Consider the following 27,435-nt stretch of genomic DNA (forward strand, 5'->3'; position numbering starts at 1 on the left):
GGGTGGGGGAAGAACTGCTGCCACTTAGCAACAACGATTAGGGGGAGGGGGTTGGGTGGCTGTTTTGGCCATGATAGGTCCATGCGGGGGTGGGGGTAATCAGATGGCCTGTGCCCATTCACAAAACAGAGAGATCTGAGCAAGCGTAATTGTATCTTCTGCTGCTATCTGCCGGCTTTTGGGTGAGCTAACCACCCCTACCCCCTCATGCCCCCTGCTGGCAAGAAATAGGTTTGGCCTTTTTTTTTTACAGAATCAGGTAAGATTTGATTTTTAACTTGCCCAATAAAACAGTGTGAATTTCTCCAGTTTTCATGCTCGTTTGGTACTTAGAGGTTTTTTGGTAAGATCACCTCAAAAATCTTTAAAATACCCATTACTGGTACTGAGTTTTGTTCCAGATAAGAGTTACTGAATAACTACAGCATCACTTTTTATTCAGCAGGGTCAGGGTTTTTCATTGTTGCTGTAGTGTTGCTTTTTATTAAGCATCATAAAAGTTACTTCCTGTGTACTGTTTATTCAGCGGGATAATAGTTGTTATCTGTGATGTTACAGTCTTTGTTTAGTCAGTTGAGTAAGGGTTACTCACTGTGTAAGGGTTACTCACTATGTAGATACTATACATTCAAGGGAAAAATTAATCACTAACTTCGCAGAGTAACTTAATTCAGCATGGTAAGTAAGGGTCATTCACCCTTGCATTTTACTTAGGTTGGTGTACAATATTGTAGACATGACTGTCTGACCCACACTCACTGGAAGTGCAGCCCTCTGTTCGGAGCATGGATGGGTCCCTATGGTGTCATTGTACTTTTTCATTGTTCTACAGTGACTCAAATTTGGACTCTTGAGGTCTGGGCCATAGTCCCAGTGACACATGTGGCCCATGTCTATCATATGGAATAAAAACATAAAGTGCAGGGAATATTCAGCAATTCTCGTAGCATCTGTGGAAAGAAAAACTGAGTTCATGTTTCAATTTGAATGCGTCTTCTTCAGAACTGAAGGGAAGTAAAAATATGATGGGTTTTATGCTGTTGAAAGTGGGCAGGGGGAGTAAAACAAAAGGGAAGGTCTGCGTTAGGGTAGAGGTTGGATTATATTTAATAACAAAGACGTCATGGAACAAAAGTCAAAGATTGTAGTAAAGAAACAAAGTATTAGTCCAGAGCGAGTGTTAATGGTGAAATAATGAACAGATCTGACTGAAAGTAAAAACATGAAAACAAGATACAGATTGGCACTTGGCAAAAAAAAACAAATCAAAATGGAAGACAAAGATTATAGTTTGAAATTTTGAACTCAATGTTGAGTCCAGAAGGCTATAAATTGCTTAATGAGGAGATGAGGTGCTGTTCCTCCAGCTTGTGTTGAGTTTCACTGGAACATGGCAGCAGGCTGAGGACAGAAATGTGAGAGTCAATGCAATGTAGTGATTTAAAATAATAAGCAACTGGAAATTCAGGGTCATGTTTGTGGACTGAGCAAGGGTGTTCTGCAAAGCTGTCACCCAATTTTCATTTGGTCTTCCTAATGTGGAGGAGAGCACATTGTACTCAGTGAATACAGTGTACTAAATTGAAAGGGGTACAAATAAATTGCTTCTTCACCTAGGAGGAATGTTTGGGGTCTTGGACAGTGAAGAGAGAGGCGGTAAAAGGGTAAATATCACACCTCCTGTGATGGCTGGAAAGATGTCATGAAAAAAGAGTGAGATGTTGGGAGTGATGGAGAAGTAGACTAGGATGTCCCCATTTGGATTGGCCAGCCACTCTAAGGTGGAACTTCCTTCCCAGAAGGGGTGAAAGTCTTGACCTCAGCAATTCACACCTTGTAGAATGTTATATGGTTATAGTGCAGCCAGCCATAAATGGAAGGGATGCATTCACTGTCGACTCTTTGGGTGGTGAGGTGGGAAACCCCACCTTCATTTCATTAGCATCAGGGAAATAATGCTAAACCTGTTTGACACTTGGTTGGGCCACACTTTGAGTACTGTGTGCAGTTCTGGTTGCCATATTACAAAAAAATAAATAGAAACAGTGGAGAGGGTGTGGAGAAGATTTGCAAGGATAATACCAGAAATGCATGAGCCTACATATCAGGAAATGATTGACAGACTCTCTTTTCTCTTGAAAAAAGGACTGGGATGACCTAATAGTGGATCATGGGAGTATAGGAACAGGCCATCAAACATGCTCTGCCATTCAACTAGACCATGGCTGATCTTCCACCTCAATACTATTTTCCCCAATATCCCTGTATCCCTTGAACAAAGAACAAAGAAAAGTATAGCACAGGAACAGGCCCTTCGGCCCTCCAAGCCTGCACCGATCATGCTGCCCCAACTAAACTTAAAAGGAAACCTTCTGCCCTCACTTGGTCTATTCCCTCCCTATTCATGTCCCCATCCAAATGCCTCTTAAATGTTACTAATGTGCCTGCTTCCATCACCTTCTCTGGCAACACGTTCCAGGCACCCAACGCTCTGGTAAGGGTCATTTTGGAAGCTCTGTCAAGGGGCCTGCCCCTTATCCTGAAGCTCTGTCCCCTAGTTTTGGAACTCCGCAACCAGGGGAAACATTTTTTTCTGCATCTACCCTGTCTAGCCTGTCAGAATTTTATAAGTTTTAATGAAATTATCTCCCATTCTTCTAAACTCTAGAGAATACAGGCCCAGTCTCTTCTCATAGGACAGTCCCGCCATATCAGGAATTAATCTGATGAACCTCTGCTGTACTCCCTCAATGGCAGGTGTATCCTTCTTTATGTGAGGGGACAAACATTGCACACAGTGTTCCAGGTGTGGTCTCATCAAGGTTCTATACAATTGAAGCAAAAGATTGTAACTTGTGTGCTCAAATCCTCTTGCGATAAATGCCAATATACCATTTTCCTTCCTAATTGTTTGCTGCACCTGCATGCTAGCTATCAGTGACTTTTGAACAAGGACACCCAGGTGCCTTTGTACATCAACAATTCTCAATCTCTCACCATTTAAGAAATGCTCTGCACCTCACTTCCTCCTACCAAATTGGATAACCTCACAGGTATCCATATTATATTCCATCTGCCATGTTCTTGCCCACTCACTAAACATCCCAAATTTCCTTGAAGCTGCCTTGCATCCTCCTCATGTCTCACATTCCCACCCAGCTTAGTCTCATCAACAAACTTGGAAATATTATAGTTGGTCCCCACATCCAAACCATCGATACAGATTGTGAACAGTTAGGGACTAAGTATTGATCCTTGCGGTACCCCACTAGTCACAGCCTGCCAGCCTGAGAATGACCTGTTTATTCACACTCTGTGTTCTGTCCATTAACCAATGCTCAGTTCATGCCAGCATATTAACCCCTATTCCATGTGCCGTAATTTTATTTGCTAACCTCCTATGTGGGACCTTATCAAAAGCCTTCTGAAAATCAAATGCACCACATCTACTGGTTCCCCCATATCTATTCTGCTAGTTCAATCCTCAAAAAACTCCCAACAAGTTGTCAAACATGATTTCCCTTTCATTATTCCATGTTGACTCAACCCAATTATATCATTATTTGCTAAGTGTCAGTTGTCACATTCTTCAGCACAGATTTTCATCTTTTCTCTACCACTAAAAGGTATGACATTCCCATTTTCTCCTTCCCTCCTTTCTTAAATAGTGGAATTACACTTGCTACCTTTCAATCTGCAGGCACCATTCCAGAATCTATAAAATTTTGAAAGATGATCACCACTGTGCCCACTATCTCTGTAGCCACCCTTTTCAACACTCTGGGATGTAGATCATCAGGTCACAAGGATTCATCAACTTTCTCATTAAATCTCCAGTGCTAAGTCTTTAATAATACCAATTTCTTTTAGTTCCTCATTCTCTCTAATCATTTGGTTTGGTATTATTGTGGTCCATTATAGTCTCTGCCTATAATGGACCCACATCTGCCCTTGCGAATCTTTTCCTTTTTTACATATCAATGGAAGCTTACAGTCTGTCTTTGTTTCTCACTAGTTTACGTTCATATTCTATTCTCCCTTTCTTTATCAGTTTTTTGGTGTTCCTTTGCTAAATCCGAAAATGCTCCGCACCCTCAGGCTTCCTACTTTTTTCAAACTTTTTAAACCTCTTCCTTTGATCTAATACATTCTTTAACTTATCTTGTTAGCCACGGTTGACTTACTTTTCCTGTTGGTTTATCTGCCTTAAAGAAATTCATATTTGTCATTAAATTGTATGTTTGCTGTGGAGGTCATTAAAATTCTGAAATGTTTTGATAGAGGGGATAGTAAGAGAATAGGCTGGATTTAATGCCACTGCAGTGGTAGGAATAGGCCCACTCAATCGCAGGAGAAATCCCGCATCAGTCTCCCTGCAGTTGGAGAACTTCCCAAGGTTAAAGGGGTTGCTGCTGGTGGCAGCATTTCAATTGAGGTCAGTAGTAAGCCAATTGACATCTATTATCCCTAAGGCCACTGCAATTTAGTGGTGCTGTGAGGATTTAACAGGAGCGGCATGACTTTCCTGCGTCCTCAGAAGGCTGCCCAGCAAACACTGTCAGGTTTGCCACCAGCATTCTGGTGACGAGGTCCCTCGTTATCAGGCACTCAGTGCTTGATCAGGAACCCAGAATCGGGGACCACTGAAAGCCAACCCCCTGACCTTTCCTCCAAGCCTCTGCCCTTCCCCCTCTGAGACCCCCACCCATGATCCCCATCATGTCCTGACTCACCTTTGGTCTGGGGTTCTGCCAACAGCCATCACACCCACTGATGCTGGCACTAAGACATAGAATCTTTACAGTGCCGAGGGAGACCATTCAGTCCATTGAGGGTGGCATGGTGGCACAGTAGTTAGCACTACTGCCTCAGCGCCAGGGACTTGGGTTCAATTCCAGCCTTGGGTCACTGTGTGGAGTTTGCACATTCTCTCCATATCTGTATGGGTTTCCTCTGAGTGCACCAGTTTCCACCCGCAGTCCAAATATGTGGAACTTAGGTGGATTGGCCAAAGTAAATTGCCCTTAGTGTCCCAAAACGTGTAAGGTAATGGAGTCCGCACTGTCTCTCTGAAAGAGTATTCTACCCAGCCCACACTCCTGCCCTATCTCAGCAACCTTGTACATTATTTTCAGCTAGCAATCCAATTCCCTTTTGAAAACCTCAATTGAACCTGCCTGCACCACCATCTCTGGAAGTTCATCCCAAACTCCAACCACTCTTGGTGGAAAAAAAAATCCTCACATCACTTTTACTCCTTTTGTCAATTGTTTGAATCTGTGGCCTCTAGTTTTTGATGCTGTCCTGAGGGGGAAGAGATTCTCACTATTCCTCAAGCATGATTTCCAGAATTGGACGCAGTACTCCAGATGAGTCCTAACCTGTGTCTTATGCAAGTTCAACATGACCTTCTTACTCTTGTACTCAATGCCCCTATTAATAAAGCCGAAGATGCTATATGCATTATTAATTGCTTTCGCAACATGCCCTATCACTTTCAGTGACTCGTGTACAGATACACTGAGGTCCCTCTGTTTCTGCACCTCCTTTAGTGTTTCTCCCTTTATTTTGTACTGTCTCTCCATATTCTTCCTTCCAATATGAATCACTTCACATTGAATTTCATCTGCCACTTGTTTTCCCAATCCACCAATATGTTTATGTCCTTTTAAAGTTCAAGACTATCCCCTTCACAGTTTGATGTTTCCAATCTTAACATCATCTACAAATTCTGAAATCATGCCCTGACCACCACAGTCTAGATCATTAATATATATCAGGAAGAGTAAGTGTTCCAACACTGACCCTGGGGAACTCCATGAGAAACCTTTCTTCGATCTGAAAGACAACCATTTATCACTACTTTCTATTTTCTGTCACTTGGCCAATTTTAATTTTGGCTTTTTTGGCAGTGAGTAATCACTCCGATCCTCTAATTAGCCAACATCTCATGGAGGGTGGAGACCTCAATCACTGGGGCAGCCCTAATGATGGCCACTTAAGCACCTGAAGGGCACCCGATATTGTCAGACCTCCCCTTGGATTGGTAGGGATTCGCTGCCAGTTCTCCGACCAGTGTGCAAGAGTTCCATCATCCTTACAAAATCCAGTCCAAGGATTACTGGAAGGGAAGTGCATAACTAGACATTATCAATATAAAATAGTTGGCAAGAAATCCAATAGAGAATTCAGAAAAAACTTCCTTACCTAAAGAGTGGTGAGAATGCAAAACCAATTATCATAGGAATCATAAAAATCATAAGAACTAGGAGCAGGGGTAGGCAATTCAGCCCCCCGAGCCTATTCCACCATTCAATATGATCATGGCTGATCTCGTCTTGGCCTCAACTCCACTTTCCTGCCCGTTCATCATAGCCCTCCAAACCCTTACTAATTAAAAACCTACCCATCTCTACTTTAAATCTACTCAAAGTCCTAGCATCCAGAACACTCTGGGGTAGTAATTTCTCCTTATCTCTGTTTTAAATCTGCTATCCCTTATTCCAGAAAATGACCTCTTGTTCTCAATTGTCCTACAAGAGGAAACATCCTTTCCACATCTACTTTGTCAATCACCCTTATCAGCTTTTACACCTCAATTAGATCTCCTCTCTTCTTAACTCCAGGGGGTAAAGGTCTAAACTGCCCAATCTCTCTTTGTAAGTCTCACTCCTCATCTCTGGAATCAATCTAGTGAACCTTCTCTGAATCGCCTCCAATGAAGTGGTTGAAGCAAATAGTATAAATGCATTTGAGGGAAACAAAACAAACATATAAGTGAGAAGGGATTATAGACTTAAATGAGGAGAAATAGAAGGAAGCTCAAGTGGGGCATAAACCCCAGCATGGGCTGGTTGGAGCTGAATGACCTTTTTCTGTGCCATAAATCCTGCGTAATTTGCCCTCATCTCAAAATTAAAACATGTCGAAAGGTTCACAAAGAAAAGTGATGGATTCCTTGAGTAGCAGGACTTGATAAGTGCTGAGCCAAGAAGAAACAAGATTTGACATTGTCAAATAAAATGAGGCTTTGCTGAGTAACGCCATGCCTTTTCTTTGCTTCAGGTTGCCATTATAGCTGGGAACTTTGAACTGGCCGAAATTATCAAGAATCACAAGGAAGCCGATGTTGGTGAGTTTGAATCTTAATTCTGTGTAACGGCAAGAACTCTTACCTTAGGATCCTTTTTAAAGAGAGACACAGTGGAGAACCATGCACAAATCATTCACAGAATGAAGAGTCAGTCAGTCAAACACACAGTGGCAGGACCTTACTTTCCAGAGTCAGTCACAAAGTAACAGTCATACAAGTTGGTAAGTTGATGGAAAAGGTCCTTAGGGATAGGATTTATGACCATTTAGAAAGATGCAGCTTAATCCGGGTTAGTCAGCACGGATTTGTGAAGGCAAGTCTTGCCTCACAAATTTGATAGAATTTTTTGAGGAGGTAACTAAGTGTGTAGATGAAGGTAGTGCAGTTGATGTCATATACATGGATTTTAGTAAGACGTTTGATAAAGTCCCCCACGGTCGGCTTATGAAGAAAGTAAGGATGTGTGGGATAGAGGGAAGTTTGGCCGATTGGATAGGTAACTGGCTATTTAACAAAATAAGAAGTTTAACAACACACCAGGTTAAAGTCCAACAGGTTTATTTGGTAGCAAAAGCCACACAAGCTTTCGAGGCTCTGAGCCCCTTCTTCAGGTGAGTGGGAATTCTGTTCACAAACAGAACTTATAAGACACAGACTCAATTTACATGAATAATGGTTGGAATGCGAATACTTACAACTAATCCAGTCTTTAAGAAACAAAACAATGGGAGTGGAGAGAGCATCAAGACAGGCTAAAAAGATGTGTATTGTCTCCAGTCTTGTCTGGAGACAATACACATCTTTTTAGCCTGTCTTGATGCTCTCTCCACTCCCATTGTTTTGTTTCTTAAAGACTGGATTAGTTGTAAGTATTCGCATTCCAACCATTATTCATGTAAATTGAGTCTGTGTCTTATAAGTTCTGTTTGTGAACAGAATTCCCACTCACCTGAAGAAGGGGCTCAGAGCCTCGAAAGCTTGTGTGGCTTTTGCTACCAAATAAACCTGTTGGACTTTAACCTGGTGTGTTGTTAAACTTCTTACTGTGTTTACCCCAGTCCAACGCCGGCATCTCCACATCATATTTAACAAAAGACAGAGGGTGGTGGTGGATGGAAAATTTTCGGACTGGAAACCGGTTACCAGCGGAGTGCCACAGGGATCAGTGCTTGGTCCTCTGCTATTTGTAATTTTTATAAATGACTTGGAGGAGGGGGCTGAAGGGTGGATCAGTAAATTTGCTGATGACACCAAGATTGGTGGAGTAGTGGATGAGATGGAGGGCTGTTGTAGGTTGCAAAGAGATATAGATAGGATGCAGAGCTGGGCTGAAAAATGGCAAATGGAGTTTAACCCTGACAAATGCGAGGTGATTCATTTTGGTAGGACAAATTTAAATGTGGATTATAGGGTCAAAGGTAAGGTTCTGAAGAATGTGGAGGAACAGAGAGATCTTGGGGTTCATATCCATAGATCTCTGAAGGTGGCCACTCAAGTGGATAGAGCTGTGAAGAAGGCCTATAGTGTGTTGGCGTTCATTAACAGGGGGTTTGAGTTTAAGAGCCGTGGGGTTATGCTGCAACTGTACAGGACCTTGGTGAGACCACATTTGGAATATTGTGTGCAGTTCTGGTCACCTCACTACAAGAAGGATGTGGAGACACTGGAAAGAGTGCAAAGGAGATTTACCAGGATGCTGCCTGGTTTGGAGGGTAGGTCTTATGAGGAAAGGTTGAGGGAACTTGGGCTTTTCTCTTTGGAGCGGAGGAGGTTGAGAGGAGACTTGATAGAGGTTTATAAGATGATGAGGGGGATAGATATAGTGAACGTTCAAAGACTATTTCCTCGGGTGAATGGACCGGTAACTAGGGGGCATAACTATAGGGTTCATGGTGGGAGATATAGGAAGGATGTCCGAGGTAGGTTTTTTACTCAGAGAGTGGTTGGGGTGTGGAATGGACTGCCTGCAGGGATAGTGGAGTCAGAAACTTTAGGAACATTTAAGAAGCTATTGGATAGGCACATGGAATACTTCGGGATGATAGGGAGGAAATAGCTTGATCTGGGTTTCAGACAACATCGTGGGCCGAAGGGCCTGTTCTGTGCTGTACTGTTCTATGTTCTATGTTCTAATAAAGAGGTTGATTAAATAGTCACAGGGCCACACTGTCAAGAAATCAGTCATACGTGTTGAGGCAAAACTATTGCGGGGCTAGTCACATAGTGACAGGGCCGCATTATTAATGGGTCAATTAGCCACGCAGTGACAGCGTTGCAATGAGGGGTGAGTGAAACAGTGTTAGGGATGGAGAGAGATGGCGGGATAACCTTTCCCCGTGGTCTTCACCTCTTAGTTATCTGCAACAAGGTGTACATTTTAGAGGGGTGTTTTAAACCTTTTGAGTATTGTGATTTTAACAAATAGATATGAGATAGGTTTTGTGGTGATTTAAAATAGATGGAAAGATAAATGTTTATTCACAGAACCTCCAAAGTGTAAAAACAATGAAAACATTCAATCTCTCAAAACGTGCACACACACACACACACACACACGAATTCTAGACATGAAGCATGTTATTAACTGATTAATAAGAAGCAAATCATGTTCGTTAAGATGCAAACATTGCAGACCTGTTGTGTTTTCTCTCGTGGTTCTTTGAGGTAAATGGAGGTGGAAGTCTCTGGGTTTTATCTATGAAGCTGTAGCCAAGGTTCCATAGAAGTTGTGTAAGTGAAGACAAATTAGCCCCCTGATTGCTTGAGAAGACTTTATTAGAGAGGGTTATTTCCTTTGCACTGGAGGATAGTCCCATTTCTGTCTCCAGATTGCATTTACTCAGCTGGCCCTTGGATTACCGATCAATTCCAACCTCCCACATTGCCTGGATCCACTACAATTCACCTAACGCCACAACAGGTCCACAGCAACTGACCCTACACTCAACCTTGGAACACCTGGATAACAAAGACACTTATGTCAGACTCCTTTTTATTGACTACAGCTCAGCCTTCAACACCATTATTCCGACAAAACTCATCTCCAAAATCCATGGTCTAGGGCTCGGCTCCTTCCTCTATGACTGGATCCTAGACTTCCTAATCCACAGACCACAATCAGTAAGGATAGGCAACAACATCTTCTCCTCGATTATCCTCAACACCGGTGCCCCGCAAAGCTGTGTCCTTAGCCCTCTTACTATACTCCTTATGCAGCTATGGCTGTGTGGCCAAATTCCCCTCCAACTCGATTTTCAAGTTTATTGTTGACACCACCATAGTGGGTTGGATCTCAAAAAATGATGAGATGAAATATAGGAAAGAGATAGAGAATCTGGCAAAATGGTGCAACGACAATAATCTCTCCATCTGTCAGTAAAACAGAGGAAATAGTCATCAACTTCAGGAATCATAGTGGAGGACATTCCCCTTTCGACATCAACAGGGATGATGTGGAAATAGTTGAGAACTTCAAGTTTCTAGGTGTCCAGATCACCAACAACCTGTCCTGGTCTCTCCATGCCAATGCTATAGTTAAGAAAGCCCACCAATGTCTCTACTTTCTCAGGAGGTTAAGGAAATTCAGCAGGTCCGCTTTGATTCTCACCGACTTTTACAGGTGTACCTTGGAAGGAATTTTTCTGGTTGTATCACAGTTTGGTATGGCTCCTGATCTGTCCAAGACCACAAGAAACTGCAAAGAGTCATGAACGAAGCCCAGTCCATCACGCAAACCAGCCTCCCGACCATTGACTCTGCTTACACTTCCTGCTGCCTCAGAGAAGCAGCCAGCATAATCAAGGACCCCATGCACCCCAGACATGTTCTCTTCCACCTTCATCCATCGTAAAAAGATGCAAAAGTCTGAGATTATGTACTAACCAACTCAAGAACAGCTTCTTCTCTGCTGCCATTAGACCTTTGAATGGACCTACCTCATATTAAGTTGATCTTTCTCTACAGCCTAGCTATGACTGTAACACTACATTCTGAACCCTCTCCTTTCCCTCTCTATGAATGGTATGCTTTGTATAGCGCGCAAGAAACAATACTTTTCTCTTTATTCTAATACATGGGACAATAATAAATTGAATCAAATAATATGTTTTATCTGAAGTCAGTTTCAATCATGTAACCAAAGATCAATGCTCCTATTGACTACAGAAATTATTTGAAATTAGAAGCCGTTGCTGCAATGGAGGTGAATGGCAGTCATCATATCTGCTTGTGATAAACTGGTTGCTACACACCTTTGGTTAAGTTTTGTGTTCACTGAGTCTGGGATACCATTATAATTTAGTTTCTGTAGTTTCCCAGACAATAGGATTTATAATTTCACAAGTGATTTCATATCCAATATTCCTATTTAAAGGGGCTTTGACATTATAATGATATTCCAGAGACATGAGTTAGTTCTTGTATACAGAAGCCCAGTCAGTGGCCATCTTTGCAGCAGCGCATTGTTCATTTCAGAGTCCACATTGAACACAGTTCGTACCTTAAAGCTTATGAATATGACAACAGTGATTGAGCTGTATCATCAGAAGGGTCAGTTATTCACACAGTGATAGGACTGCACTATCAAAGTGGTCAGACAGTCAGTCAGTGAGTCATACAGCATCTTGGGGTCAGCACTGAGGTCTTTTCATCTGCTTGTCTCAGTGCCACACCAGCAATGCATTCGAACATGGAACTATCATGGTGTTGAGATTTTAACATTTTTTATGCTTGTTTTCATTAATAAAATCAACAGATTGGATTAATGATTGAGCTGATTCAATAAGAGTCCCTGAAGGCGCAAATATCTTACAGGAATGAACTATATTATGTTGCACAACAAAGTGACAGGACCCTTCACTCTTAATTAATTACACTGCAATGGGGTAGGGCAGGGGTCTTTTTAAAATATGTTCGTGCTGCATTCAAAGTGAGAGATTTGTATTGGCAATTCAAACAACTTCCCCTAAGGAAATTCTTCATTAGTCTCTCCTTTGATAGTTCCACTATTATGCCACCCAGTCAGTCAAAAAAACTCGCATGTATTAAATAGATGGTAAAGCGACACTATCCCATCAGACACACCCAGGTTAGGTACAGCATAACTTAGATGCAGAGTCAAGTTCCCTAAATTACAACCAGTCCACTGCAAAGGATGGACTGCACATCTGTAAAAAGAAATCATTTGATAAGTGCATTCAACGTGCTCCTGTCCCACCAGCAGGACAGAGTCACAAGAGATGGTGTCATAGTGCTATACAGTTGAAATTGAGTTGCCTCGGGAGTCCTCAACATTGATGGTAGACCCCATGAAGTCTCGTGGCATCAGTCAGCAAGGAAACCTCCCGCTGATTACCACATACCCCTCCTACCCCCTCAGCTAATGAGTCAGTACTTCTCCATAATGAACACCAATTTGAAATAGTACTGAGGGTGGCAAGGGCATGGAATGTACTCTGGGTGGGGACTTTAATGACTATCATCAAGAGTGGCTTGGGAGCACCACTACTGACCAAACTGGCCTTGTCCTGAAGGACATAAGTGCAAGATTGGGTCTGTGGAAAATGTTGAGGGAACCGAGAAGAGAGAAAATACTACTTGACTTCAGCCTCTCAAGCTACCTGTTTAAATGCATCCGTCCATGACAATATTGGTTCAGAGTGACCACTGCACCGTCTTTGTGGATACCCTCCATTGTGTTGTGTGGCATTATCACAGTGCTAAATGGGACAGACTTCGCATAGATCCGGGAACTCAATATCGGGCATCCATGTGGCACTGTGGGCCATCACCAACAGCAGCAGAATTGTACTCAACCACAATCTGTAACCTCATAGCCTGGCATATCCCCCACTCTTCCATTAGCACCAAGCCAGGGGATTAACCCTGATTCAGTGAAGAGTACAAAAAGGCATGCCAGGAGCAGTGGCAAATACCGACAAAATGAGGTGTCAACCTGATGGAGCTACAACACAGGACAGCAGAGGCAGCTTGCAATAGACAGAGCTAAGTGATCCTACTCCAATGGATCAGATCTAAGCTCAGCAGTCCTGCCCCATTTAGTCCTGATTAGGAGGTGGAAAACTAAACAGCTAACCACAGAAGGAAGAGACTCCAATATAGCCCCATCCTCAATAATGGAGAAAGCCCAGCACATTCGTGTAAAAGATTGGATTTTCAACCATGTTCAACCAGAAGTGCCGAGTGGATGATCCATCTCGGTTTCGTCCTGACATCACTAGTGTCACCGATCTCAGACTTCAGTCAATTTTCTTCGCTCTGCTTAATATCCAATAATGGCTGAAGGCACTGGATACTGAAAGGCAATGGGCTATGACAATAGTCTGGCTTTAATACTGAAGACGTGTGCTTCAGAACTAACTGCACCCTAGCCGAGCAGTTCCAATGAAGACTCAGATGCAGAGCCCGAACAGGCAAATGGCAAGGACAAAGAGGCTGAAATGAGGAACCTTCAGGGAGTCTGGGGCACCAGGGCGGCCTTGCTTCAGCGTGCCAAGGCTTGCCTTCCATGGGCACCGCCTCTTTCTCAAACATCTCACATGTAACCATGCCATGAGCCCAATGTCGCCTCACTGCCTCAGTAATAAAGTGTGCTCTCCAAACATCTTTCACCAGGCACTGCGAGGCAAAGACCCATTAACTACACAGGGCATTCAGGGTGAGTGAGCAAAGACCCCATTTCCTTTTATGATATTTAAGTGCAAATAACAGAGAGCTTCAAATAAGAACTGATTTAAACACATGTTATTTGCAAAAGAACACATGTCACCTGTGCAAATTCATTGCTATGCTCATTGTGCCATAAGCTTATGTTTGCAGGTACTATGTCTTAGTTTACTGCCCCCCTCACTGAAAGCAGTATTAGAGGCAGATTGCTGATGTGGTGTCTTGTTGGCTGAGGGTATAATTAGGCACTCCTCAGTCGTTGTGGACTCTAAGGATGGCAGAGAGGTGGACAAGCTCCTGCCCTCGACCTGAACACCTTGAGAAGAGCCCACAGAGTAGATTAGAGGGAATAGCGGGTAAATATGTCGGGATATGGGGGTAGGGCCTGGGTGGGATTGTGGTCGGTACAGACTCGATGGGCCAGATGGCCTCTTTCTGCACTGTAGGGTTTCTATGATTCTGTGAGATCATAAGCAGCTCATCCACCACTGATCACCATTGATGGGTGGGCAGTGGGCATCCATCTGGGAAACGGGGTGCCACATCTTTCTCCCACATTGGCAGTGACTTCCATAACATCCCTCCCTGGGACCCCTGACAATTGAGGCTGGGCAGGAAAAGGCTATTAAGTGGCCATTTATGTGTCTTAATACGACAAGGGCGAGCTTGCTGTCCAAGGTCCCGTCCACCTCATTATAAAATCACATCCCATCCGGGGCAGGTGTGATACTGGAGGAAATTGTGTCCATGCGATTTAACGCTTCCTGATCCCCAACCCTCCGCCTCCAAAACCGCTGGGAGGGAGTGTAAGATCCAGTTCCCCTCCAAGTCACACACCATCCTGGCTTGGAATGATATCACCGTTCCTTCACTGTCACTGGGTCAAAATCTTGGAACTCCCTTCCCAACAGCACTGTGGGTGTACCTGTACCTATACCATATGGACTGCAGTGATTTAAGAAAGTGGCTGACCACCTTCTTGAAGGCAATTAGGGATGGGCAACAAATGCTGGCCTAGCCATTGATGCCCACATCTTGTCAATGAATAAAAAAGATTCTCCCAGCAATGACATTCCTTTAACATTCCTTTCACAGTTGATGTACCTTCTTCCCTATCATAAATCTTATGTAACTTCCACAAACCAGATGCTGACAACTCCTTTATAGAGCAACCCATTTAATCTCCTTCCATAGGTCAGATACATGGTATCCTATCATGGATACAAAAAATGTTTCAAAAGATTAGTCATGGCATGTGTCAACTCCGGTCTCCAGATTGTCTGGATCCACTACAGTTCACCTATCGCCACAACACGTCCATAGCAGATGCCATCTCCTGGCCCCTACACTCAACTCTGGAACACCTGGATAACAAGGACACAAATGTCAGACTCCTATTTATTGACTATAGCTCATCCTTCAACAGCATTATCCCAACAAAACTCACCTCCAAACTCGGTGGCCTAGGGCTTGGCTCTTCCCTCTGTGACTGGATCCTAGACTTCCTAACCCACGGACCGCAATCTGTAAGGATGGGCAACGACACCTCCTCCACGCTTATCCTCAACACCAGTGCCCCACAAGGTTGTGTCCTCAACCCCTTACTATACTCCTTATGCACTTATGACTATGTGGCCAAATTCCACTCAACTCCATTTTCAAGTTTACTGATGACACCACTGTAGTGGGTCGGATCTCAAACAATGATGAGATGGGGTACAGGACAGAGATAGAGAATCTGGTGAAATGGTGCGACAACAATAATCTCTCCCTCAATGTCAGGAGATAGTCATCGACTTCAGGAAGCGTAATGCACCTTTCTCCATCAACAGTGATGAAGTGGAAATAGTCGAGGGCCTCACGTTTCTACGTGTGCAAATCACCAATAACCTACCCTGGTCCCTCCACACTGTCGCTATAGTTAAGAAAACCCACCAACGCCTCTACTTTCTCAGGAGGCTAAGGAAATCTGGCATGTTAGCTATGATTCTCACCAATTTTACAGATGCACCATAGAAAGCATTCTTTCCAGATGTATCACAGCTTGGTATGGTTCCTACAGTGACCAAGACCACAAGAAACTGCAAAGGGTAGTGAGTATAGCTCAGTCCATCACACAAACCAGCTTCCCATCCATTGATTCTGTCTACACTTCCTGCTGCCTCGGAAAAGCAGCCAGCATAACCAAGACCCACCCTTTGAACGGTATGTTTTGTCTGTATGGCCCGCAAGAAACAATACTTTTCACTGTATTTCAATACAAATCAAACCAAACGTATTCCCTTTAATAGCCCATGTACATTTCACTACATCATGTATTGACCCATTTAGGAACATATGAACAATAATGGACAGGAATTGACCCTTTGAAAAGGTACTAAGACCCACTCTGTGTAAGTCCATAAGATATGGGAGCAGAATTAGGCCACTCGGCCCTTCGAGTCTGCTCCGCCATTCAATCATGGCTGATATTTTTTTCATCCCCATTCTCCTGCCTTTTCCCAATAACCCCTGATCCCCTTATTGATCAAGAACCTATCTATTTGTCTTAAAGACACTCAATGACCTGGCCTCCACAGCCTTCTGCGGCAAAGAGTTCCACAGATTCACCACTCTGGCTGAAGAAACTCCTCCTCATCTCTGTTTTAAAGGATCATCGCTTTAGCCTGAGGTTGTGTCCTCTGATTTTAATTTTTCCTACTGGTGGAAACATCCTCTCCACGTCCACTCTATCCAGTATCCTGTAAGTTTCAATAAGATCCCCCCTCATCTTTCTAAACTCCAACGAGTCCAGTCCCAGAGTCCTCAACCGTTCCTCATATGACAAGCTCTTCATTCCAGGGATCATTCTTGTGAACCTCCTCTGGACTCTTTCCAAGGCCAGCACATCCTTCCTTAGATATGGGGCCCAAAACTGCTCACAGTACTCTAATTGGGGTCTGACCAGAGCCTTATACAGCCTCAGAAGTACATCCCTGCTCTTGTATTCCAACCCTCTCGACATGAATGCAAAGGCATTTGCCTTCTTACCTGCCGACTGAACCTGCACGTTAACCTTAAGAGAGTCTTGAACAATGACTCCCAAGTCCCTTTGTGTTTCTGATTTCATAAGCATTTTCCCTTTTAGAAAATAGTCGATGCCACCATTCCTCCTTCCAAAGTGTATAACCTCACACTTTTCCACATTGTATTCCATCTGCCCACTCTCCTAACCTGTCCAAGTCCTTCTGCAATCCTCCTCCTTCCTCAATACTACCTGTCCCTCTACATATCTTTATATCATCTGCAAACTTAGTAACAGTGCCTTCAGTTCCTTCCTCCAAATCGTTAATGTATATTGTGAAAAGTTGTGGTCCCAGCACTGACCCCTGAGGCACACCACTAATCACCAGCTGCCATCCTGAAAAAGACCACTTTATCCCCACTCTCTGCCTTCTGCCAGTCAGCCAATCCTCTGTCCATGCCAGGATCTTACCCTTAACACCATAGGCACTTAACTTATTTAACAGTCTCCTCGGCGGCACCTTGTCAAAGGCCTTCTGGAAATCTAAATAAATCACGACCACTGGTTCCTCTTTATCTAACTTCCTTGTTACCTCCTCAAAGAAGTCTAACAGATTTGTCAGACATGACCTCCCCTTGACAAAGCCGTGCTGACTCAGTCCTACTTTATCATGCACCTCCAAGTACTCTGCGATCTCACCTTTAATAATGGACTCTAAAATCTTGCCAATGACCGAAGTCAGGCTAACCGGCCTATAATTTCCCATCTGCTGCCTCCCTCACTACTTAAACAGCAGTGTTACATTAGCTACTTTCTAGTCCTCTGATACCCTCCCTGCCTCCAGTGATTCCTGAAAGATCACCACCAATACCTCCACAATTTCCTCAGCTATCCCTTTTAGAACACTGGGGTGTAGTCCATCCAGTCCAAGTGATTTATCCACCTTCAGATCTTTCAGTTTCCCCAGAATCTTCTCCTTAGTGATGGCCACTATGTAAATAACTTTGTTTCCCCAACAATTTTACTACAGCAGAAACATCTTTGAAAGTCTTCCCATAAAGAAGCAAATCCATGTGCCAAAGAAGCAAATCCGTGTTTTCCCCAACCGGAAACCATGGATGAACAGGGATATTCATTGCTTACTGAAGTCCAGGTCTGAGGTGTTCAAGTCAGGTGACACTGACCTATACAAGAAAGCCAGATACTATCTAAGGAGATCCATCAAAGATGCCAAAAGACAGTACCGGACCAAGCTAGAGTCTCAGACTCGCCACACCGATCCCCGCCGACTCTGGCAAGGTCTGCAAGACATAACAGGCTATAAGATGAAGGCATGTAAAATCGCCGGCTCCAACACACCCTTCCCTGATGAGCTCAATGCATTCTACGTCCGTTTTGAGCAAGAGGTCAGCGAGAGCATGCCCCCCACCCTGGAAGCCCTGGATGAACCTTTACCGGGGTCACCATTGCAGATGTCAGAGCAGCTTTCTCGAAGGTCAACCCACGGAAAGCGATTGGCCCAGATGGGGTACCCGGACGAGCACTCAGATCCTGTGTGGAGTATTCGCAAACATCTTCAACCTCTCTTTGCAACAATATGAGGTCCCCATCTGCTTCAAGAAGACGACCATCATCCCGGTACCTAAGAAAAACCAAGCAGCGTGCCTTCATGACTATCGGCCGGTGGCTCTGACATAAATCATTATGTAGTGCTTCGAAAGGGTAGTCATGGCACGAACCAGTTCCAGCTTCCCGGACTATCTGGATGCACTACAGTTTGCCTATCGTCACAACAGGTCCACAGCAGGCGCCATCTCCCTGGCCCTGCACTCAACCCTGGAACACCTAGATAACAAGGACACCTATGTCAGACTCTTATTTATTGATCACAGCTCAGCCTTCAACACCATTATTCCCACAAAACTCATCTCCAAACTCCGTGGCCTAGGCCTTGGCACCTCCCTTTGCAACTGGATCCTGAACTTTCTAACTCAGATCACAATCTGTAAGGGTGTTCTCAGCCCCCTACTATACTCCATATACACCTATGACTGTGTGACCAAATTCCCCTCCAATTCGATTTTCAAGTTTGCTGACAACACCACCGTAGTGGGTCAGATCTCAAACAATGACGAGACAGAGTACAGGAATGAAATGGAGAATCTGGTGAATTGGTGCGGCAACAATAATCTCTCCCTCAATGTCAACAAAACGAAGGAGATTGTCATCGACTTCAGGAAGTGTAAAGGAGATCATGCCCCTGTCTATATCAATGGGGATGAAGTAGAAAGGGTCGAGAGCTTCAAGTTTTTAAGTGTCCAGATCACCAACAACCTGTCCTGGTCCTCCTCCTCCTCCACCCCACCCCCCCCCCCCAACACACACACACACACACACACAAGCTGACACTACAGTTAAGAAAGCCTACCAACGCCTCTACTTTCTCAAAAGAATAAAGAAATTGGCATGTCAGCTACGACTCTCACCAACTTTTACAGATGCACCATAGAAAGCATTTTTTCTGGTTGTATCACAGCTTGATATGGCTCCTGCTCTGCCCAAGACCACAAGGAACTACAAAAGGTTGTGAATGTAGCCCAATCCATCACGCAAACCATCCTCCCATCCATTGACTCTGTCTACACTTCCCGCTGCCTCGGCAAAGCAGCCAGCATAATTAAGGACCCCATGCACCCCAACATTCTCTCTTCCACCTTCTTCTGTCGGGGGAAAAATACAAAGGTCTGAGGTCACGTACCAAACCTCTCAAGAACAGCTTCTTCCCTGCTGCTGTCAGACCTTTGAATGGACTTACCTTGCATTAAGCTGATCTTTCTCTACACTCTAGCTACGACTGTAACACTACATTCTGCACCCTCTCGTTTCTTTCTCTATGAACGGTATGCTTTGTATAGTGCACAAGAAACGATACTTTTCATTGTATGTTAATACATGTGACAATAATAAATCAAATCAAATCAAATCATTGTTCCCAATAGCTGTGCACCAACAGGCACCAGACTGTTCCCTTTTCCCGATTTGTAATTTGAAAATGAACTTCTGGCCCACTTCAGCCTGTTAACAAGCTCTTCAAGGAGTTTTACAGGCAGCTGCTTGGAGGTGAGAGGGTTGCTACCTCCCCCACCTCTGCTCTCGGTTTGAAAATAGCAGCATATTCAGAGTTTTCAGAAGACTGACTGATCATCTAGGAGTGCCATTTTCCAAGCACGTTCGCACTTAAACTCTGTCCATACAGGCAATTGAAAATCAGGCACATCACGTCCATGCCTGAGCCAGCAGCCTGTTCCAAATGTTTACCATCTCTGGAAAAAGAACCATTTCCCATCATTTAATCTAAAATCTGACCTTACACAATTTAAAATTGCAACTATTGATGCTCTCTCGCCGATCTTAATTAGAATAAACTGTCCACTGGAACACAATCAGTTCCTTTCCTCATCTTACAAACCTCAATAAAATCAGACTGAGACTTCTTCAAAATGTAGATTCCCAGCTGTGATCCTAGTTTGATAACTCAGAAGCTTCAAACTGAAAATTAATCAGGTGTTCCTTGTCTGTACCTATTTCAAAGGCTCAGTGTCACCCATCATGTGAGGACGCCCAAGCTGGATACAGTTTCCAAACTGAGGCTTGAGAAATGTCTGGGACAAGGACAATAAAATATGTGAAAACAACCATATAATGCACTCTGCCACATATTTAATCTACTTTTGCAGTTTATATACATTGCACCCTATCAGAGACAGTACTCCCTGGGCTGTAGGTATACTCCATCACTAGCTACAGATATACCTATCAATCTCTCACTAGTTTCAGTTATACCATACCTGTCACCTGTATAGTGGAAACTGTTGGTGCTGTTTGTTACTAATTTTGTTTTTTTAATTAGTTTAAAAGCATTGTCATAGACTGTTACACCCAAGCTTTGGCACCTAACCATAATTTCCCAACTTGCTCCCTTTTCCCCTGTTTTCAACTTCTGTGATGTCCTTCAAATTTTCACCATAATTTTTGAATGTTGAAAATGGTCACATTCTGAACCTAGCACACTCGCATCAGAACTCCTGTCAGAAATCCACAAACCACCTGCTTCTTTGGCAAACGTATACAAGAAAATGCGAAAACTGTTACCAGATTTAGCACCAGAAGAATAGAGGGGGAAGGAGGAGGGGGAGTCTGTGATCATTTGTCGTGTAATTGGATATATAATGGCAGTTCTCCAGGTCACCCTTCATCATACAAGATCGGATGACTGCCTCAGTGTTTTCCTGCTGATTTACTTGTTCCTCCTATTGATTTAATTTTTTAATAGAGAGATGTGGTTCCATTATACCTTGATAGCCATGAAAGTTACATGTATTGCTTTGCAGTGATTGTAATGCAATTACTTAGGAAAGTACGCAATAAAATTTCAAGTGAGCAACATTGAATTCGTGAATTTTGTTGCTATCAAGGCCTGGGATATTGAGGCTGGGGAATGGAACCTTTTTCTGTTTCAACATCTCTCCCAGGTGTAGTTTCTGTGAGATGCAGAATAAAGCTGTCTCCACACTATTCCATCAAATACTTCCATGTCGGACAGACCATGGGTTAGGTGCAAAGTAGAAATGCCTCTACATTGTGCCATCAAACAATCCCAAAACAAGTACAGTATGGGTTGAATGCAGCTGTCTAGATCTTATGAGGAGAGGTAATCATTGTCAGATTGCCACTCCGCTCGAACATTCCCCTGACTCAATGCTTCTCCACATTTCTTCTGGAATCTTCCGAGCTTGGCTTTCCCAGAAATGCAGAGTGCAGCATTCCTCAGAGATCTCCATCACAGCAGAATAGAGTCGGGGAAGACAGGATACAATCCCTTTTTACTGCCTTACGGTAAATTTAGAGGTCTAGTGTGAATGCTAATGAGTGAATGGGTAAGTGACAAATGAGTGAATGGGTAAGTGACAAATGAGTGAGTGGGTAGGGTGGGTACATGAGTCAGGTTAGTGGATAGGGTGGATGAGGTGGCTAAATGGGTGAGGTGAGCAAGTGGGTAAATTAGCAGGGTGTAGGTGGGTGAGGTAATAAATGGACAGAATGGGAGGTGGGGGAGTAGATATGGTTGCAAGTGAATGAGGTAGCAATTATAGAGGTGGTAGGTGGGTGAAGTGGTATGTGGGTGAGGTGGCAGCTGGATGAGGCTGGTGGTTGAGGGTGTAGTCAGAGTTACCCCATTAGTTGCAGTCTGATAAACCAAAATATGTCTTCTTTATTCCTACTCTGTTTTCTGTTGAGTAACTAATCTTCAATCCAAGCTAATACATCACCTTCAAAAAAAAAACTTTTTTCCCAAAAACATTTAACAATGGAACAACTTTCCACAAACCTTAACAGAATCATTGAATCCTACAATGCAGAAGGAGGCCATTTGGCCCATCAAGCCTGCCCCGACTACAATCCCCACCCAGGCCCTATCCCTGTAAACCCACGTTTTACCCTGCTAATCCCCCTGAAACTAAGGGCCAATCCCCCTAACCCACAAATATTTGAATTATGGGAGGAAACAGGAGCACCCTCTAAGGATTCAGTTAAGGAAAATCTGTGGAACGTTTTAAATTAATGTGATTGTTAACTTCAGTAATTGTGCATCTGCTACGAAAATCCCCTGGTAGAAGACAATGGAAGGAAACCTTACCAAATACCAAGCACCAGACTCAGTATAAAATTCAATCATGTTATGGTCACTCTTCCCTGGAGGCCCCTTCACTACAAGGTTAATTAACTTTTACTCATTGCACAATCCGAGATCCAAAAAAGCCTTCTCCCTAGTTGGTTCCTCAACATTCACGTCTAGGAAACTATCTTGTATAATTTCATGAACCCAGTCACCAAACTATTAATGCAAATTTTGTTTCCTCAGTGTGTATGAATATTAATGCCCCCCATGATTGCTATATTATCCTTAGTATATGCAGCTCTAACTTGATTTATATTTTGTCCTACACCCCTGCTACTATTGGGGATCTTATAAACAACTCCCATCAATGTTTTCTGCACCTTGCTGTTTCTTAGCGTTGTCCAAACTAATCCTATTTCTTGATTTTCTGAGCTAAAACACTTATTCTCTGCTGTCTTAATCCCATCATTTATTATCAGGGCTACCGCTACTTCTTTTTCATTTCGCCTTTTGTTTCTAGAAGTTAAGTATCCCAGGATATTTAGTTCCCAACTTTGGTCATCTGCAAACACATCTCCAGATTGATTGTTGGATCAAACCTATACATTTCCATCTGTGCTATTAATTCTTCCATTTTGCTGTGAATGCTTCATACATTCAGATATAGTGCCTTTAGGTTTGACTTTTTTTCTATTTTTTCCTGATGCCACTTTTATCGTTCATGTCCTATTACCTTTGTTACCCTCACTGTCCCTTTCTGATCCACCTTGTTTCATTATTACACAAATATTGCTCTGCTCTAGAGCCTTGACATTTCCCTTGCTGCTTTTGAAGTTATCCTTTGCTGAATCCTCCCTCTTGGTTTGATAGTAATGGCAGAGTAAGGGACATCTGGGATCATGATTTGTATTGGCTGGTGGTAATGGCCCCCACCACTTCATGAATGCCACGTTTTTAGATGCCAGATCAGTCCTAAATCTATCTCGTTTAGCACAGGGGTAGTGCCACACAGCATGATGGAGCATATCCTCATTGTGAAGAAGGAGCTTTGCCTTCACAAAGACTGTGTGGTGGTCACTGCTACCATTAGCGTCCTGGATAAGTGCATCTGTGACAGGTCGATTAGTGAGGATTTTAGGTTGGTTTTTCCTTCGTGTTTATTTTCCTCATCACCTGTCCGATCTGGCAGATATGTCCTACAGGACTTGGTCAGAAATGCCTCTGAGCCACTTTTGATGAACATTGAGGTCTCCCACCTAGAGTGCATTCTGTGCCCTTGCAAACCTCAGTGGCTTTTCCAAGAGGTATTCAGCATCAATTGAGGGAAGATATTAGGTGGTAATCAGCAGATTTTCTTGCCCATATTTGAGCTGAGACCTCATGGGGCCTGGACTCAATGTTGTGGACTTCCAGGTCCACTTCTTCCCAACTGTATATATAGAATCACAGAATTGTCACGGTGCAAAAGGAGCCATTTAGTCTATTGTGTCTCCCCCAGCTCTCCAAAATGAGCATCATAACTTAGTGCCATTTCCCAGCCTTTTCCCCATATCCCTGCATATTGTTTCTATTCAATTAATCATCTAATACCCCCTTGAATGCCTCAATTAAACCTGCCTCCACCACACTTTCAGGCAATCCATTCCAGAACTGAACCACTCACTGTGTGAAAAGGTTTTTACTCACATCACATCTTTTGAAAATCACTTTAAATCTTTGCCTTCTTGTTCTTGTTCCTTTTACAAATGGCATAGCACAATGCCCCAACCTCAGTCTGGGACATTGATTGTAAGATATGATTCTGTGAGTTAGGCTGTTGCTTGATTCATCTGATTTGATTTGATTTATGATTGTGACATGTGCTGGTTCCAGAGAAAAATATGGTTTCTTGCACGCTAAATAGACAAAACATACCGTACATAGGGAAGGAAAGGAGAGAGTGCAAAATGTAGTGTTACAGTCATAGATAGGGTGTAGAAAAAGATCAACTTAATGCGGGGTAGGCAAATTCAAAAGTGATGGCAGCAGGGAAGAAGCTGTTCTTGAGTCAATTGATATGTGTCTTCAGACTTTTTAAAATCTTTTTCCCAATGGAAGAAGGTGGAAGAGAGTATGTCCGGGGTGTGAGGGGTCCTTCATTATGCTGGCTGCTTTTCTGAGGCAGAGGGAAGTGTAGACAGAATTAATGGATGGGAGGCTGGTTTGAGTGATGGATTGGGCTTCGTTCACAACCCTTTGTAGTTTATTGCGGTCTTCGACAGAGCAGGAGCCATACCAAGTTGGGAACAGCTGTCTCAACTCTGGCATGAGTTGCCCCACCTGTTGGTGAAGAGGACTTTGCAATGTCGACCAGCAGAATGGGTGTGCCTTTGTTGTATCTCCTCTTAGGTCATTGCAGGCTTGCCTGTCCAGTTTAATTCTAATTGGAAAGAAACAGAAAATGCTGAAAACCCTTCATCAGTTCTGATGACCATTGAACTGAAACATTAAGCGGGGTTTTCCACGCAATCAGCTATGCGTTTGGCCGCAGCGGAGCACAACTCACCATTGGCCAGCAGTGGAATGTTTTGGTCCTGAGGTTGCCAACAGGGCTTCCCATTGAACACACCCCTCACTTCCGCAAAACCTGCGGTGGGATGCACCGTCAGCAGGACCAGAAGATTCTGCTAGCGTGAACTGCTGGAAAATCCCACCCAATACTCTGCTTCTTTCCATAAATACTACCTGACCTGCTAAGTATTTCCAGCATTATCTGTTTTTATTTCAAACTTCAAGCATCTGCAGAGCTTGGCTTTTTTATTCTTTATTAGATTTTTCCATAGCAGATTGAGAGAACTGAATAACTTGCTAAGCCATTTCATTGGGAATTGTTGAGAGTTTTGAGTCACATGTGGGCCAAATTAGGTAAGAACAGTAGAAATTGTTCGCTAAAGATTACCAGTGAACCAGATGGGTTTTTACAACAGTCGTTGTCACCATTACTGAGACTAGGTTTTTATTCTAGATTAATTTAATTAATTGAATTTCAATTCGCCCTGCTGCCATGTCACCTCTGAATCATCAATCCAGACTTCTAGATTACAGATCCAGTAATATTGGGCGGCACGGTAGCACAGTGGTTAGCACTGCTGCTTCACAGCTCCAGGGTCCCGGGTTCGATTCCCGGCTCGGGTCACTGTCTGTGTGGAGTTTGCACATTCTCCTCGTGTCTGCGTGGGTTTCCTCCGGGTGCTCCGGTTTCCTCCCACAGTCCAAAGATGTGCGGGTTAGGTTGATTGGCCAGGTTAAAAATTGCCCCTTAGAGTCCTGGGATGCATAGGTTAGAGGGATTAGCGGGTAAATATGTGGGGGTAGGGCCTGGGTGGGATCGTGGTCGGTGCAGACTCGATAGGCCGAATGGCTTCCTTCTGCACTGTAGGGTTTCTATGATTTCTATGATTACCACTTTGCTACCATTTCAAATTGCTCTTGCATTTCCTGCTCCAGTGTTTGCAAGTAGTAGTTCTTGGGTCTCTGAAATGATAAAGGCACAAGGATGTAGGATTGTGGTGAAGCAAGAGTTGGGTGACGAGTGGAGCAAAAGGCACATGCTGGCATCATAACTGCAGGTTGTTAATCAGAGGAGATCATGGGAAGAAGGGGAGGTAAGAGGATGGATTAGATAGAAACACACTGACATCTCCTATGGCTTTCGCCCTGCTGCTAGTCATGGCCTCATCTATGGCCAATACAATGATGGCCAGCACTGCCACCTCCTTGGGAGAGTGACATACAGCCAAGCTTATACTCCATCTGTTAGGTACCACCCCTTCCAACCCTGGGCCATCTTTTCCGACAAGAGAGAGGAAAATGTGTCAGTGAATGTGGTGCAATATGTTTGGGTGATGTGCCCATCATAGTTGATTAGCTAGTGGTATTTTTGAGATGTGAGTGTGAGGCTCGTAGAGTGCCAAGTGCGTGAGGGTAAGTTGAAGATATAAATGTAAGGTATGTGCGTTGCTTCGTCGAGAATGTTGATAATTGAGTGTAGGAGATATGGTGAAATCAGATAGTGTGTAAGCTAGTATCCCATTTGTAAGACTATGGTACTTGAAGATGCAGTCACTGACCTTGACCACTTGTGTTAGATCATTGAACTTCTTGTGGCACTACAGCTGGGTGCATTTCTAGTTTCATTGCCTTCATAATGTCTGCCTGTAAGCCTGTTGGCCCCCTGAGGCAAGAGGACCTCTGTCCCCCTGTTCATTTCCTATACCAAGTGCCTCCAGTGCTACATCTGACAATCTTGGGAGCATGCTCTTTGACCCGTTGTGTCATTTTCATTATTATTTCTGGTCAGAGACTTTTCAGTAATCGGTTTGAGGTCCTGCTGCAGCCAGAATGCACCTCCTTTATGAGGTGCAAGCTGGCTTTAAACAGGTATGTTTGACTTATTTATGGCTCATTTAAATTAGAAAACAGCAGGAACTTAAGTTCAACCTCACATCTGTTTCCTGGTCTAATCCAATTTTTAGTCCTTTTGGTTGATGTATAGCAAGCATGTGCTTTTCAGACTCTTCTCCCAATCCTGAAAGTATTATTTTCTTACGAAAGTGCATATGCATTAATGACCCCAACAGAACCATGTGGCAATGGCCATTCATCATGTATGAGCCTAAACACTGAAAATATCGACAATTTTCAAAGATGAGATTGGAGTGGAGAATAGTGCAGAGCTCTTCCATTTGTGACGTATGTTGTTCAGCAGGATAGAGAAATTTTAAAAAATGATCCATTCTTTCACATAGGCCAATACCACGAACAAAAGAATTTAAAAGCCTGATTTATTCCTTCATTCATCTGAACTCTTCCCTCAAACATCAGCGACCTACCTCACAGCACTCCTCTACAGTTTAGGGTATTTTTGTTCAAACACTTTGTATATTTTTTACATGCAATTTGTATTTGAAGACTTGTACAAGTGATAGTCATTGA

General features: G+C 43.4%; 1 protein-coding gene across 1 annotated transcript in view; it reads left to right on the top strand.

Annotated features, from left to right (window-relative positions):
• Window positions 1-27,435, top strand: part of shank3a (SH3 and multiple ankyrin repeat domains 3a) — an 832,189-nt gene that overhangs the window by 265,379 nt on the left and 539,375 nt on the right. Inside the window, exon 9 of the mRNA XM_078235726.1 lies at window positions 7,066-7,132. Within this exon, the coding sequence (XP_078091852.1) occupies window positions 7,066-7,132 (67 nt within the window). The remainder of the gene's footprint in view (window positions 1-7,065; window positions 7,133-27,435) is intronic.

This window comes from Mustelus asterias, chromosome 19, assembly GCF_964213995.1.
Source record: "Mustelus asterias chromosome 19, sMusAst1.hap1.1, whole genome shotgun sequence".
In the NCBI taxonomy this organism is placed as follows: Eukaryota; Metazoa; Chordata; class Chondrichthyes; order Carcharhiniformes; family Triakidae; genus Mustelus; species Mustelus asterias.